At 43.9% G+C, this 16,910-nt stretch overlaps 1 protein-coding gene across 1 annotated transcript in view; it reads right to left on the bottom strand.

The window, feature by feature from the left end:
- Window positions 1-16,910, bottom strand: part of vps37a (VPS37A subunit of ESCRT-I) — a 54,257-nt gene that overhangs the window by 34,626 nt on the left and 2,721 nt on the right. Inside the window, exons 2-3 of the mRNA XM_072496861.1 lie at window positions 13,899-13,973; window positions 11,987-12,104 (exon numbers count right to left, since the gene is read on the bottom strand). Of these exons, the coding sequence (XP_072352962.1) occupies window positions 11,987-12,104; window positions 13,899-13,973 (193 nt within the window). The remainder of the gene's footprint in view (window positions 1-11,986; window positions 12,105-13,898; window positions 13,974-16,910) is intronic.

Raw genomic sequence — 16,910 nt, 5'->3', positions numbered from 1 at the left:
GAGCACTGAAAATTGAAACAGAAATCGGCAGGGGCAGGTCTTTTTCATCGAGTAGCAGGGGTGTGGCAATCCTGATCAAGAACATCCCCTTGAAGACAGAGACTTGTACTAAGGACAAGGGTGGTACATATGTCATCATTAGGGATTTGGTGCATGGAGACATTGTCTCAATAATGAATGTGTACGGACCTCCGAATCATTTGGGGCTTTTCCAGTAAGGTTTTTCTGGGCTTTTCAGAATCGGCTTCGGGTAATTCCTTTGTGGCTGGTGACTTTAACTGCCACCTCAGCAAGCTCCTAGTTCCAGGAACCCTCCCACTCTGCAAGCTAAGACGTTGACCTTGGCATGCGAGGAGATTGGATATATAGTTGCTTGGAGGATCCAACACACTATATATAGAGACTTTACATTCTTCTCAGCCCCTCAGTCTCACACTAGAATTGATAGTTTTTTGTGCCAAGGATGATCCTACACTTGGTATATTCCTGTTCTATTGGTAGTATTGTAATCTCAGACCATGCTCTGGTCTTCCTGGAATTTTTGCACGAGGGGTCAACCCCCAGTGTAGAAAATGGCAGTTTGATGCCTCCTTGCTCAGATATACTTCATTTATTACTTATTTTAAGAAAGAGATTGAATTTATTTCCTTCAGTCAACTCAACTCCTAATATTTCTCATTACATTTTACAGGAGACATACAAGACCTACATTTTATAGGAGACACACAAGACCTATGCTAAAGGGTTGATTATTTCTTACACAGCTAATAAAAGTCATAAGATGAAGGAGAACCAGCGCTGACTGGAAGTCTAGCTGGCTAAAGCAGAGGAGGGATATAAGAGGGCTCTTAACAGGAAGGAGGTTAACACAACAAGGATGGCTCTTAGTTCCTTGTTCACTCATCAGGATGAGAGAAGCCAAGGTTTGCATGGCAAAAGCTGAAGGAGTTTGGGAAGAAGCCTAGTCTTTGGCCTGCTTAACTAAGGCGGCAGATTCTAGGGCTATCCCCTCTTTGTGTGTCGTTTGGAGGGAGGGAGGCTTATGAAAACAGAGGAGATTAATGGGGCTTTTAAGAATCTTTCTGCAGAAATGTACAGGTCAGATCAGTCTTCTAATGTGATGGCAGGTATGGGTCGTTTTATTCTCTTCCCTTGGGCTTCTGGAGGCTTCAGAGAGCCAACACCTGCCTCTCAATCCTCCTAGCTCCAAAGATGAGGTGGATACAGCCATTGAGGAGCTTCAGCCGGGCAAAGTCCTGGGATCGGATGGTTTTAGATTTGGATTTTGTTTATTGTCACGTGTATCAAGGTACAGGGAAAAGTATTTTTCTGTGAGCAGCTCAACAGATTATTAAGTACATGAAAAGAAAAAGAAATAAAAGAAAATACATAATAGGGCAGCACAAGGTACACAATGTAACTACATAACACCGGCATCGGGTGAAGCATACAGGGGTGTAGTGTTAGTGTTAATGAGGTCAGTCCATAAGAGGATCGTTCAGGAGTCTGGTAACAGCGGGGAAGAAGCTGTTTTGTAGTCTCTTTGTGCGTGTTCTCAGACCTTTTTATCTCCTGCCCGTTGGAAGAAGTTGGAAGAGTGAGTAAGCCGGGTGGGAGAGGTCTTTGATTATGCTGCCTGCTTTCCCCAGGCAGCGGGAGGCGTAGATGGAGTCAATGGATGGGAGGCAGGTTTGTGTGATGGACTGGGCTGTGTTCATCACTCTGAAGTTTCTTGCGGTCTTGGGCCGAGCAATTGCCATACCAGGCTGCGATGCAGCCAGATAGGATGCTTTCTATGGTGCATCTATAAAAGTTGGTAAGAGTTAACGTGGACATACTGAATTTCCTTAGTTTCCTGAGAAAGTATAGGCGCTATTGTGCCTTCTTGGTGAAAGTGTCGACGTGGGCGGACCAGGACAGGTCTTTGGAGATGCGTACCCCAAGGAATTTAAAACTGCTAACCATCTCCACCTCGGCCCTGTTGATGCTGACAGGAGTGTGTACAGTACTTTGCTTTCTGAAGTCAATGACCAGCTCTTTAGTTTTGCTGGCATTCAGGGATAGATTGTTGTCGCTGCACCACTCCACGAGGTTCTCAATCTCCCTCCTGTATTCTGACTCGTCGTTACTCGAGATCCGGCCCACTATGGCATATCGTCAGCAAACCTGTAGATGGGAGTTGGAACCAAATTTTGCCACGCAGTCGTGTGTGTACAGGGAGTATAGTAGGGGGCGAAGTACGCAGCCTTGCGGGGCCCCAGTATGGAGGACTATTGTGGAGGTGTTGTTGTTGTTTATTCATACTGTTTGTGGTCTGTGGGTTAGAAAGTCGAGGATCCAAGTCCTAGGTTTTGGAGCTTTGATATGAGCTTGGCTGGGATTATGGTGTTGAAGAGATAGTCAATAAATAGGAGTCTGATGTAGGTGTCCTTGTTGTCGAGGTGCTCTAGGGAGGAGTGTAGGGCCAGGGAAATGGCGCCTGTTGAGGACCGGTTGCGGCGATATGCGAATTGCAGTGGATCAAGGCGTTCTGGGAGTATGGAGGTGTTGCGCTTCATGACCAACCTCCCGAAGCACTTCATTAAGACTGAAGTCAGGGCCAGCGGACGGTAGTCATTGAGGCACGTTGCCTGGTTTTTCTTTGGCATCGGTATGATGGTGGTCTTCTTGAAGCAGGTGGGGACCTCGGAGCGGAGTAGGAACAGGTTAAAGATGTCCGCGAACACATCTGCCAGCTGCTCCACGCAGGCTCTTAGTGCACGGGTAGGGATCCCGTCCGGACCCGTCACCTTCAGAGGGTTCACTTTCAGGAAAGCCGATCTGACTTTGGAAGCTGTGATGGTGGGTATGGGTGCGTTATGGGCTGCTGGGTCACTCAACAGCAGATCGTTGGCTTCCTGCTCGAACCGAGCATAGAATGCATGGAGTCCATCGGGGAGGAGTGCGCTGCTGCTGGAGGTACTGTTCGGCTTCGCTTTGTAGCCCGTAATGTTGTTTAGGGCTTGCCACAATCGCCAAGAGCTTTGACTCTAGCTTGGTCTGATATTCTCTCTTGGCATCTCGGATGGTTTTGCAGAGGTCGTAGCTGGATTTTTGTATAGGTCAGGGTCGTCTGACTTGAACGCCTCAGATCTGTCCTTCAGTAGGGAGTCAATCTCGAGATTGAGCCATGGTTTCCGGTTGGGGAACGTATGTACTGCTTTCTTTGGCACGCAGTCGACAACATATTTGCTGATGAAGTCTGTGACGGTGGTGGCATACTCATTTAAGTTGGTCGCTGAGTTCTTAAATATGGACCAGTCCACTGTCTCCAAGCAGTCACGCAGGAGCTCTTCTGTTTCCTCAGACCAGCATGCACGACCTTCTTAGCTGGATTCTCCCGCTTGAGTTTTTGCTTGTATGCCGGGAGAAGGAACACAGTCTTATGGTCTGATTTCCCAAAGTACGCTTGGGGGATGGAACGGTAGGCGCCCTTGATTTTTGAGTAGCAGTGGTCAAGAGTGTTGTCGCCCCTGGTGGGACAGGAGATGTGCTGGTGGAACTTTGGCAGTACACACTTGGCCTTGTTAAAAGTCCCCAATGCGAGTTCTATAGAGAGTTTAAAGATTTGCCTTTGGAACCATTGGTGGGTATGCATCACCACGCTTTGGAGGCAGGGTTGCTGCCGCCGTCGATACTTCGTGAGGCCGTTCCTTGATTTTGAAGGCAGGTAAAGATCTTGAGGAATGTGCCACTTACAGGCCAATATCTCTCCTGAATATTGTCTACAGTTGTAGCGAGAAGATTGGAAGATGTCCTTCCATCAATTGTTTGGGAGGACCAGACTAGGTTTATTCGGGGTAGATTTTCCAGTAACAATTTTAGAAGACTGCTGAATGTGATTCAGGCTTTTCAGAAAAAGGCACTGGATGGGCTAGTGAAAAAACTTTTGATCAGGTTGATTGGAATTAATTGGTGTAAACGTTATGGAGATTTGGTTGGGTGATGATTATATCAAGTGGATTTGAGTGTTGTATCATAGGCCTGTGCACGGCTCTGCTCACGAATGGGTTACGGTTGAAGGATTTTGGGCTCCAGAGAGGAACTAGACAGGTGTGTACTCTAACTCCTTGTTGTTTGCGTCGAACTCAAGCATTTCAGTCCCCTCCATTATAGGGGTGGTGGATAGATTTAGTGCCTTCTCCGGTTACAAGATAAATTTTACTAAATCTTTTACTTCTTCTTCTTTTCAGTTTTATTTGTTTTTATATAAGGCGGGAACCGGAAGTTCTACCTCTGGCAAGTGCCCCCCCCCCCCCCCCCAACCAATAAATTCTGGTGGAGAGGAAACCCGAGACACTACACGTGTAGTGTCTCCCACCCGCCCTCCTCCTCTAACCTAATAATAAGACCCATTGGTGTAAGGTAAGTGCCATATTATATTATTATATTATTAGCATTGTGCAGGTCAAGGATCGGAGGTGGAGGAGCAGTCTCTGTCAGCGAGAGAACCTGAGAACATCTCAGACACTCAGAAGGCAAGTAAGTGATTTTTACTTTTATACCTTTTTTCAAATTGTGTGTGTCGGGGGGAAATTGAAGCGACATCACAGAAAAGCTGTGACCTGAGTGGCTGGTTGGGATTCTAACCTAAATTTAAAAAATATTTGAGTATTTGGGAACTAATTAAACATATCCTCTAAATTATAATTAAGTTATTATCTAAGCCAGAGATCGGAGAGTATTATAGTTAGCTATCGCATTTCTATTAGAAATCTAGTGCTAGGAAACAGATAGTTGACAGTAACTTTGCAATTTAAAAAAAAAAAAGAGACAAATTTTAATTTTAATTAATTGACGCAATGTCAGTTAGAGGGGTGCTGTGCTCTGACTGTGAGATGTGGCAGGTCCGGGAGGCTTCCAGCGTCCCGGGTGGCTTCATCTGCAGAAAGTGCACCCAACTGGAGCTCCTCACAGACCGCATGGTTCGGTTGGAGCAGCAATTGGATGCACTTAGGAGCATGCAGGTGGCGGAAAGCGTCATAGATCGCAGTTATGTAAATGTGGTCACACCCAAGGTGCAGGCAGAGAAATGGGTGACCACCAGAAAGGGCAGGCAGTCAGTGCAGGAATCCCCTGTGGTTGTCCCCCTCTCGAACAGATATACCCCTTTGGATACTGTCGGGGGGGATAGCCTATCAGGGGAAAACAGCAGCAGCCAGAGCAGTGGCACCACGGCTGGCTCTGATGTTCAGAAGGGAGGGTCAAAGCGCAGAAGAGTAATAGTAATAGGGGACTCTATAGTCAGGGGCACAGATAGGCGCTTCTGTGGACGTGAAAGAGACTCCAGGATGGTATGTTGCCTCCCTGGTGCCAGGGTCCAGGATGTCTCCGAACGGGTAGAGGGAATCCTGAAGGGGGAGGGCAAACAGGCAGAGGTCGTTGTACATATTGGTACTAACGACATAGGCAGGAAGGGGCATGAGGTCCTGCAGCAGGAGTTCAGGGAGCTAGGCAGAAAGTTAAAGGACAGGACCTCGAGGGTTGTAATCTCGGGATTACTCCCTGTGCCACGTGCCAGTGAGGCTAGAAATAGGAAGATAGAGCAGACAAACACGTGGCTAAACAGCTGGTGTAGGAGGGAGGGTTTCCGTTTTCTGGACCACTGGGAGCTCTTCCGGGGCAGGTGTGACCTGTATAAGATGGACGGGTTGCATCTAAACCGGAGAGGCATAAATATCCTGGCCGCGAGGTTTGCTAGTGTCACACGGGAGGGTTTAAACTAGTATGGCAGGGGGGTGGGTACGGGAGCAATAGGTCAGAAGGTGAGAGCATTGAGGGAGAACTAGGGAATAGGGACAGTGTGGCTCTGAGGCAGAGCAGACGGGGAAAAGTTGCTGAACACAGCGGGTCTGGTGGCCTGAAGTGCCTATGTTTTAATGCAAGGAGCATTACGGGTAAGGCAGATGAACTTAGAGCTTGGATTACTACTTGGAACTATGATGTTATTGCCATTACAGAGACCTGGTTGAGGGAAGGGCAGGATTGGCAGCTAAACGTTCCAGGATTTAGATGTTTCAGGCGGGATAGAGGGGGATGTAAAAGGGGAGGCGGAGTTGCGCTACTTGTTCGGGAGAATATCACAGCTATACTGCGAGAGGACACCTCAGAGGGCAGTGAGGCTATATGGGTAGAGATCAGGAATAGGAAGGGTGCAGTCACAATGTTGGGGGTATACTACAGGCCTCCCAACAGCCAGCGGGAGATAGAGGAGCAGATAGGTAGACAGATTTTGGAAAAGAGTAAAAACAACAGGGTTGTGGTGATGGGAGACTTCAACTTCCCCAATATTGACTGGGACTCACTTAGTGCCAGGGGCTTAGACGGGGCGGAGTTTGTAAGGAGCATCCAGGAGGGCTTCTTAAAACAATATGTAGACAGTCCAACTAGGGAAGGGGCGGTACTGGACCTGGTATTGGGGAATGAGCCCGGCCAGGTGGTAGATGTTTCAGTAGGGGAGCATTTCGGTAACAGTGACCACAATTCAGTAAGTTTTAAAGTACTGGTGGACAAGGATAAGAGTGGTCCGAGGATGAATGTGCTAAATTGGGGGAAGGCTAATTATGACAATATTAGGTGGGAACTGAAGAACATAGATTGGGGGCGGATGTTTGAGGGCAAATCAACATCTGACATGTGGGAGGCTTTCAAGTGTCAGTTGAAGGGAATACAGGACAGGCATGTTCCTGTGAGGAAGAAAGATAAATACGGCAATTTTCGGGAACCTTGGATGACGAGTGATATTGTAGGCCTCGTCAAAAAGAAAAAGGAGGCATTTGTCAGGGCTAAAAGGCTGGGAACAGACGAAGCCTGTGTGGCATATAAGGAAAGTAGGAAGGAACTTAAGCAAGGAGTCAGGAGGGCTAGAAGGGGTCATGAAAAGTCATTGGCAAATAGGGTTAAGGAAAATCCCAAGGCTTTTTACACGTACATAAAAAGCAAGAGGGTAGCCAGGGAAAGGGTTGGCCCACTGAAGGATAGGCAAGGGAATCTATGTGTGGAGCCAGAGGAAATGGGCGAGGTACTAAATGAATACTTTGCATCAGTATTCACCAAAGAGAAGGAATTGGTAGATGTTGAGTCTGGAGAAGGGGGTGTAGATAGCCTGGGTCACATTGTGATCCAAAAAGACGAGGTGTTGGGTGTCTTAAAAAATATTAAGGTAGATAAGTCCCCAGGGCCTGATGGGATCTACCCCAGAATACTGAAGGAGGCTGGAGAGGAAATTGCTGAGGCCTTGACAGAAATCTTTGGATCCTCGCTGTCTTCAGGGGATGTCCCGGAGGACTGGAGAATAGCCAATGTTGTTCCTCTGTTTAAGAAGGGTAGCAAGGATAATCCCGGGAACTACAGGCCGGTGAGCCTTACTTCAGTGGTAGGGAAATTACTGGAGAGAATTCTTCGAGACAGGATCTACTCCCATTTGGAAGCAAATGGACGTATTAGTGAGAGGCAGCACGGTTTTGTGAAGGGGAGGTCGTGTCTCACTAACTTGATAGAGTTTTTCGAGGAGGTCACTAAGATGATTGATGCAGGTAGGGCAGTGGATGTTGTCTACATGGACTTCAGTAAGGCCTTTGACAAGGTCCCTCATGGTAGACTAGTACAAAAGGTGAAGTCACACGGGATCAGGGGTGAGCTGGCAAGGTGGATTCAGAACTGGCTAGGCCATAGAAGGCAGAGGGTAGCAATGGAGGGATGCTTTTCTAATTGGAGGGCTGTGACCAGTGGTGTTCCACAGGGATCAGTGCTGGGACCTTTGCTGTTTGTAGTATATATAAATGATTTGGAGGAAAATGTAACTGGTCTGATTAGTAAGTTTGCAGACGACACAAAGGTTGGTGGAATTGCGGATAGCGATGAGGACTGTCTGAGGATACAGCAGGATTTAGATTGTCTGGAGACTTGGGCGGAGAGATGGCAGATGGAGTTTAATCCGGACAAATGTGAGGTAATGCATTTTGGAAGGGCTAATGCAGGTAGGGAATATACAGTAAATGGTAGAACCCTCAAGAGTATTGAAAGTCAAAGAGATCTAGGAGTACAGGTCCACAGGTCATTGAAAGGGGCAACACAGGTGGAGAAGGTAGTCAAGAAGGCATACGGCATGCTTGCCTTCATTGGACGGGGCATTGAGTATAAGAATTGGCAAGTCATGTTGCAGCTGTATAGAACCTTAGTTAGGCCACACTTGGAGTATAGTGTTCAATTCTGGTCGCCACACTACCAGAAGGATGTGGAGGCTTTAGAGAGGGTGCAGAAGAGATTTACCAGAATGTTGCCTGGTATGGAGGGCATAAGCTATGAGGAGCGATTGAATAAACTCGGTTTGTTCTCTCTGGAACGAAGGAGGTTGAGGGGCGACCTGATAGAGGTCTACAAAATTATGAGGGGCATAGACAGAGTGGATAGTCAGAGGCTTTTCCCCAGGGTAGAGGGGTCAATTACTAGGGGGCATAGGTTTAAGGTGAGAGGGGCAAGGTTTAGAGTAGATGTACGAGGCAAGTTTTTTACGCAGAGGGTAGTGGGTGCCTGGAACTCGCTACCGGAGGAGGTAGTGGAAGCAGGGACGATAGGGACATTTAAGGGGCATCTTGACAAATATATGAATAGGATGGGAATAGAAGGATACGGACCCAGGAAGTGTAGAAGATTGTAGTTTAGTCGGGCAGTATGGTCGGCGCGGGCTTGGAGGGCCGAAGGGCCTGTTCCTGTGCTGTACATTTCTTTGTTCTTTGTTTTGTTCTTAAATCGGAGGTGATGCTGATGCTCAAGTTGAGGGGGAAGTCTCCTCTGCTCACTAATTTTCCCTTCAGATAGTCCCCCTTGGGATTTAAATATCTGGGAGTTTTAATTAACTCTTTTTTCAGGCAGTTATATGGGACCAATTTTGCTTGGCTGATTGCGTTTATTAGGTGGGACTTAGCTCGTTGGTCAGTCCTGCGGTATCTTGGCTGGGAAGGATCACCCTGATAAAAATGAATATGTTGCCTAGATTGTTCTCTGCAGATAGAGCTGTAAAGGAAATTAACAGAATGATTAGTTCATTTATCTGGAACAGAAGAAGCCTCGCCGTAGGTTCGTGAAGCTCCAGCTCCCACGGGGTTGACTAAGATTTTAGTCTCTCGAATAATAGCCAATAGAAACTACCTCTCATCTAAGGTTTGTAAGGAATTGGGAAAGACCCTTCATCTATTTGGCTTGATATTAAAGCAGAACAGTCAGTTTATCCTCTGTAGGTTTTGTTTTTTAACGGTGACTTTAAGGCAGGCTCGAAGTGTGATAACCCTATTATGAATACTCAAGAGCATGAACGTTAGTCCGTCAGGTAGAAGGCAGATCTAAACAGACTTCCGTTCTCTCACCTATCCAGAGCAGTCCAGACTTTCCACACAGTCTAATCGACCATGGGTTTGATACTAGGAGAGAGATAAGAGGCATTGTAGGCTGAGAGACATGTTCAGAGATGCTTCCTTGTCATCCTTTGCGCAGCTATGTCAACAATTTGACAATCCGAGTCACTCCTTTTCAAAAAAGTATTTATAACTTTTTATATCCTTAACAAATCCAGCTTTGCGTCTTGACTTAACTTCCCCAGTGCAAAAAATCCTGAATTTTGTGGCGCCTAAAGAATTAATTAGCAAGTTCCAAGATACTTTAAATTCTAGATCCTTGTTAGGATCTTGCAGTCTTGGGAAAAGGACTTGGCAAACAGTATTCGTGAGAAGCCAATTGATAACTGGCAAAGGCTATTATGGAATGCATCTCCACGGAGTTTCTGACCTCTGTGGTCCATTCCAGGTCTGATGCATTCCGTAAAGTATGGGACCCCTATGTTAAATTCATACTCCTGTTGGGTTTTCCGTGAGCTATTTCATTTTGTTAGTCTTGATATCGCAATACATGATGGCATGCGACCTGAACTGCTGTCCTTCTGTACTTATATGGTAGTTTCCTCCATTTCCCCAACTCAATTTGTTGATTTGTTGTTGGATTGATCCGATATATAAATTGAAGGTGCTGTTTCCTTAAATATACTGTTCCGAATTTATCCGGTCTTGCTTGTTCCTATGCCAACTCTTGTTTTGTTCTGTACCGGATTTGCACGGATTTTCTTTTGTTACTGGGTTCCGCCAGTGTCACTCAGCTCCTAACCTCATTACAGCCTTAGTACAAACATGGACAAAAACAGCTGAAGGCGAGGTGGGAGTGACTGCCTTTGACATCAAGACAGCATTTGACCGAGCATGGCATCAAGAGCCCTAGGTGTTAATGGAAATCAGGGGGAAAACGTTCCATAGGTTGGAGTCATAGCTGGCACAATGGAAAATAGTAGTGGTGATTGGAGGTCAATCATCTCAGCTCCAGGACATCACTGCAGGAGTTCTTCAGGGTAGTGTCCTATGCCCAACCATCTTCAGCTGCTTAATCAATTACCTTCCTTCCATCTAGGTGCAGAGGTGGGGATGTTTTATGATGAATGCACAATGTTCAGCACCATTTGTGATACCTCAGATATAATGAATCAGTCCATGTCCAAATGCAGGAAGACCTGGACAATATCCAAGTTTAGGCTGACAAATGGCAAGTAGCAATCATACCACAGAAGTGCCAGGTAATGGCCATTTCCAACAAGAGGGGATCAAATGATCACCCCGTGACCTTCAACGGCATTACCATCGCTGAATCCCCACTATCAACATCCTGGGGATTATCAGCAACCAGAAACTGAACACGAATAGCCATATAAATACTGTGGCTACCAGAGCAAGTCAAATGGTAGGAATTCTGTGGCAAATAACTCACCTCCTGACCGCCTAAAACCTGTCCACCATCATAAGGCACAAGTGAGGAATGTGATGGAATATCCTCCACTTGCCTGGACGAGTGCAGTTCCAGCAACAATCAAGAAGCTCAACCTCACCCAGGACAAACCAGCCTGTTTGATTGCTACCCCTTCCACAAAAAATGATATCCCTCCAGTGACAAACAATGGCAGCAGTGTGTACCATCTACAGGATGCACTGCAGTAACTCACCCAAGATTCCTTAGGCACCACGTTCACTACTATCCAGAAGGACAAGAGCATCAACACCACCACCTAGAGGACCCCCTCCAAGTCACTCACCACCCTGATTTGGAAACACATCGCACCGTTGCTGGATGAAAATTCTGGAACTCTACCAAACAGCTCAGTGGGTGTACCTATACCTCAGGGACTGCAGCCATTCAAGGGGCAGCACACCGCCACCTTACGGGCAACAAGGGATGGGCAATAAATGCTTGCCTAACCAGTGCACACATCCCATAATTCATTTTCTCCACCCCTCTCACAACAATACAATCAATGTGTATTCCGTATGGAATTCTGCACATGGTAGCCTTTGCAGGAGTCCGAACTTATACTTTACAAATTAAAACTTAGGTTAAGAGGTACATGTTATTTTAAACCTTTCTAGTGGTTCTACTGGTGTTATATAATACATTTTTCTATCAATTTTCCATCAATTCTATCAAAAGTTCCTACGGTTATAAAACAGCATATCCTTCAGAATACTGTGACCAATGCCATGCTGGTACCCATTAAAGTGAAATACGAGACACAAGTTTTTTGAATTTAGAAATAGATAAATACAATGAAAGGCAACACAATCATATATTTCACAAAATGAGTTATAAAAGGTGAAATTAGGGCAGCACGGTGGTGCAGTGGATAGTACTGGGACTACGGTGCTGAGGACCCGGGTTCAAATCCCGGCCCTGGGTCATTGTCCGGGTGGAGTTTGCAAACTCTCCCCGTGTCTACGTGGATTTCACCCTCACAACCCAAAGGATGTGCAGGTTAGGTGGATTGGCCATGCTAAATTGCCCCTTAATTGGAAAAAAAAATTATAATTGGGTACTCTAAATTTAAAAAAATAAATAAATGGTGAAATTGTCAACATACATTTGTAATCAGTGGGCTCGTCACCACTGTCCCACTATGCTTGTCCACTAAATGGTGCCTCACTGGAGGGAAGACTGAAACCACGGGCTTTTCTTGTGGAAACTGAGGAGGAAGGAAGCTAGATTTGTAAAGAAAGAAAATTAAAAGTTAATTTGTATCCTTCCCTTAGTGGCTACAAACAAAAACATGAAGCCATTGTGCACATCACCAAATGTTAACTCAAAAACAAATAATTACAGTGTACAAGTGTAGATGAAGATATTAATTTTCGTTACCATTCTCCAAACCTTGTATCTTCATTCACACACATCCCGCATTCATTTGTTCTTTCACATGGCAGGTCTGATTGAGTCGAAGGGAGTTTTTAACAATCTAAATATCAAGAACTTCAATTTCCTCTGCAATCCAAAACAGATTCCAGATGCTTCACTTCTTTTAAGATGGACCATTTTAAAGGAATGGCAAACTATCAATGTGGATAAAAAAACAAAAACTCTGATAACACAAGGTCATCTGGACAAGTCAATGTTTGGGCAGGATCCTTCTTTACAACTAAAAATTGAAAAATAGGCAAGGATAAATAAGGACAGATGGGAAAGGAAAAATAAAACAGATCATCCAATTCTAGGTTGATTGTGAAACCAACAATGTTAAATCAAATATTTGGATTTCTTTTTATTGATAGTTAATTCACTCCTGCTCAGGAATGACAGAATGCTCTGGTGAACATCATTAGGAAGTTCTTTCCCATTTTCAAAAAGCATAATGGTCATCTCTTGTATTCTGCTCATCTCCATTTTTGTAGCTTTTCCTTTTTGTTTGCGAGTACTTGCAGAAACTCACTTTGTGGCCAAACAAATGTTTCATAGAATCTACAGTGCAGAAGTAGGCCATTCGGCCCATCAAGTCTGCACCGGCTCTTGGAAAGAGCACCCCATTTAAGCCCACACTTCTAACCCAGTAACCGCAACTAACCTTTTTGGACTCTAAGGGCAATTTAGCATGGCCAATCCACCTAACCTGCACATCTTTGGACTGTGGGAGGAAATCGGAGCACCCGGAGGAAACCCACACACACACACTGGGAGAACGTGCAGACTCCGCACAGACAGTGACCCAAGCCAGGAATCGAACCTGGGACCCTGGAGCTGTGAAGTAACTGTGATAGCCACTGTGCTACCGTGCTGCCCTATTTCAGGACTGACCAATCCATTTTTCTAAGGCCTGATCTGACAGTTGCTTTCAACTTCTCCTTTTTTCCTTCCCTCAACTCTTTCCTTCAGTGGGCACCACATTGGCACAGTTTTAAAAAAATCAAAAGATGTGTATTGCTTGACAGATGATCTACATCATCCATCAATTTCCCTCTTTTTATACAAAAAAAATGACAGGCATTACTAATTTGTTCTTTTTTCCTCTTCCTTTTTTCTGACTGGAATAAAATGCTTGCTTTTCTTTCATTTTCTTTCTAGTTCGAAGGACTCTGCCTAAAGCCTGGTATTCTGAAGGATTTTATCTACCATCTGATGACTGATCATGATGCAGTTTTAGCTTTTTCTATTTTTTGTTTCAGCACACAGCTTAGTAATCAAGGAAATAAGTCAATTTGATCAAGTGTTGTCAACATTTGAATTCAACTCTTCTCATTGGGACCCTTAATATCTATTGACTGAGCTTTCAACCCAACCAGCACGCCGTTCTTCACAAAACAGATAGTTCTAATTATTTGAAACCCTCCACCACACGGACCATTTAAAAAAATAGCAGGCTACCAATATGGCAGGAGAATGTTAGAGTCTAATTAGTTCTTCTGGATTTTCTTCCTATTGTGTACTACAAGAGTGAGAAAATGAAGTTGCATAAATGTACGTCATGTAAAATGGGCATCTCAAACTTGAGCTTTTATACTTACATATTTAAATTGATTGTTTTATTGTTCACCGTGAAAGGCAATCTGTATTCCACATCCTTCTGTATTTCCACTACACTATACAAAGATAAACACAATTGTCATTCTCCTAATTGTTTCAGAATATTTTAACATTCTTTCCCCCACCACCCCGACAGTAGAGAAGATAACATTCCCTCCCCACACACACACACACACCAGCTATGTCATTCTTCTGTGAATTAAATTCATAAAGCCTACTTTAACAATGGTTTGGGGCAGAGATTGTCACAATTGTACCGCCAAGAGAGAGCAAGAGAATAACTTAAAAACCTTTATTTTGCTACCCCTTAATCCCCTTGGTGGTCATGGAGAAATGAGGAAATCCCAACTTTACAAGCCTCAGTTCATCACTAACTGATCTCCAGTAACATTCTAGCAACTTTTCCATTGCTTTCATATCCTTCCCATAATGGGGTGCCAAAACATTCAACAATGCTCCAACTGCAGCCTTGCCCAAGTCTGACACTGTTTTGGTTTTGGCTTTTGTGTTCTATGACTTGAGATAGAACTCATGGAACTTGCTCCCTAACAGCACAATGGGTGTACCTACACCACATGGACTACAGCAGTTAAAAATGGTAGTTTACCACCACCTTCTCAAGGGCAATTAGGGATGGACAACAAATGCTGACCTAGCCAGTGAAGTCCACATCCTGTAAAAATGAATTAAAAAGAAATTCAAAAAAGTCAGTTTCTCTCTTTGAAAATTTATTTGGCTGCTATCTTTAATAGACATATTATCTGATTCATAAAAGGGGAACAAGATAATTAAATGAGGGAGAATAAATAGAAGGATATGTTGTTAGGGAGAGATAAGGAGGGTGAAATGAACCTCATATGGAACACTGGCAGACCGGTCAACCGAATAGCCCTTTTCTGTGCTGTACATTTATATCAACGACACAAACTTCTCTTACTTTCGGAACTTTATAATTTAGCTTGGAGAAGATTATGGTAAAAATAACTGTAGGTAAATTGAAACAATCTTATTTTAATCAGGAGGCTGGGTCTGCTCTGGAATACCATCCCTACCTTCACTTTCCTCACACCACACCTACTACTTCAACCAAGCTCTGGTCATTTGACCTAATATCGCCGAGACTCTGTGGCATACTTTGTTTTATAATGCTCCTATGAAGCACCTAGAAATGTTTCATTATATTAATGGAGTTATATAAATAAGTTGTACAAGGGAGCACACCAGACAGTTTACCTGTTTGCAGACTTCCTCATAACATTTCTAGTAACCTGAATTTTATCCCAGTCATTTTCTTTATATTGACAAATGAACAGGAATCTATAGAACGACTTGCATTATAACTTGTACACAAACATACATCACACTCAAGAGGTTTAGAAAACAATCACTCTGCTTTGAAATTTAAAGGATGGGAAACCAACTACTGGTGTCCATGACTTGATTAATTTGTTTGTGTTCAGCTGCTCTACAAAATTTATTAATTTATCTGATGCTAGCTGATCCATTACTTTGTTAATTTTTGCAGTTCCTCTAAAGCAATTTATTTGCAACTATTGTTGCTTTGATTTATCAATTCACTGGTGATCCCACAGGTTTATTGAATTCATTAATTGACTGCCACTCAATTCTTTCATTAAATAATTCACTGGTACAACTGCACCCATTCCACTGGTGTATTCACTGCAAAATGTTCTGTATTGGTTTTCTATGAGGTCAATTATCTAAAGAAGTGAACACATTTTGTTCCAATATAAATTCATTGCAACAAATTCTGGTATTCACTGTTTAAAAATGCCTGGTCATCACATTCTTATCATAGAAGCCTACAGCATAAAAGGCGGCCATTTGCTCCATTGTGAAAGAGGTATTCAATTAGACGCAATATTCTTTCCCTGATAACCATGCTATCTTTAGCTTTTCAATACATATCCAATTATCTGTTGAATGTTACTATTGAACCTCCTTCCTTCCACAGGTCACTTGGGCAGTGCCTTCCAGATTACAACATCTCATCTTTTCATTGATTCTTCTCCCAATTAACTTAAATTTGCGTCCTCTGCTTACCAATCCTTCTGTCAAGGAAATAAGTTTATGTGTACTATATTAAAACCAATCATAATTTTGAACCCTAAACCCATTAGACCTCAGGTGAACAATGCTTTTCTACTTTCTCCACCTAATTGTAGTCACTCATCCCTAGTATTATTCTGGTACATTTTCCTCCCCAAGGCCCTCACATCCTTCCTTCTGAAGTGTGGTGCTTAGAATTTGACAATACTCTAGCTGAGGCCTCAGTATTGATCTTGAAAGGGTGAGCATTACGAAATTACTTTTGTATTCAATGTTTCTATTTATAAAGCCCAGGATCACACGAGTTATTAAAAAAGCCTTACCGGCTTGTGTCGCTGCCTTCAAAAATTTGTGCAAGTGGAAGATCTCGATTCCTGCACCCCCAGTAAAATTGGACTATTTAGTTCGTAATGCCTCTCCCCATTCTTCCTTCCAAACTGCATCTCATGAAGTAAAGTGAAGTCTGCCATGTGACAATCTGTCCATCCTCCTGAAATCTCGACTATGCCACTAAATACATTTCTGTACAGGCTCCAAAGCTTTCTAGAATAATTTTCTCAAAAGTCCACAAGACAGGATTAAAGTATGAGCTCTGCCTTGCCAAAGTAAAGGAGTACAAGCTGGCAAAACCTGGTGCTTCTGGCTTTTATCACTCTAAAGCAATAAACTCTAATATGAGAAAAGACATTCTAAATTTTCATCAAAAGAGAAAATGCTGGAAAATTTCAGCAGATCTGGCAGCATCTGTGGGGAGAGAAAAGAGCTAATGTTTCCAGCCCGATGACTCTTTTGTCAAAGCTAACAGACAGAGAAAGTGGGAAATATTTATATTGTGGAGTGAGAATGAAAGATGAGTCATAGCCACAGAACCCCAGGGAAACCAGATGCTAATGGCCACAGAAACCAAGGGGAAAGAGTGCTAA

This window comes from Scyliorhinus torazame, chromosome 3 (assembly GCF_047496885.1).
Source record: "Scyliorhinus torazame isolate Kashiwa2021f chromosome 3, sScyTor2.1, whole genome shotgun sequence".
NCBI classification, from domain to species: Eukaryota; Metazoa; Chordata; class Chondrichthyes; order Carcharhiniformes; family Scyliorhinidae; genus Scyliorhinus; species Scyliorhinus torazame.
This window is presented reverse-complemented; position numbering and strand designations above follow the sequence as displayed.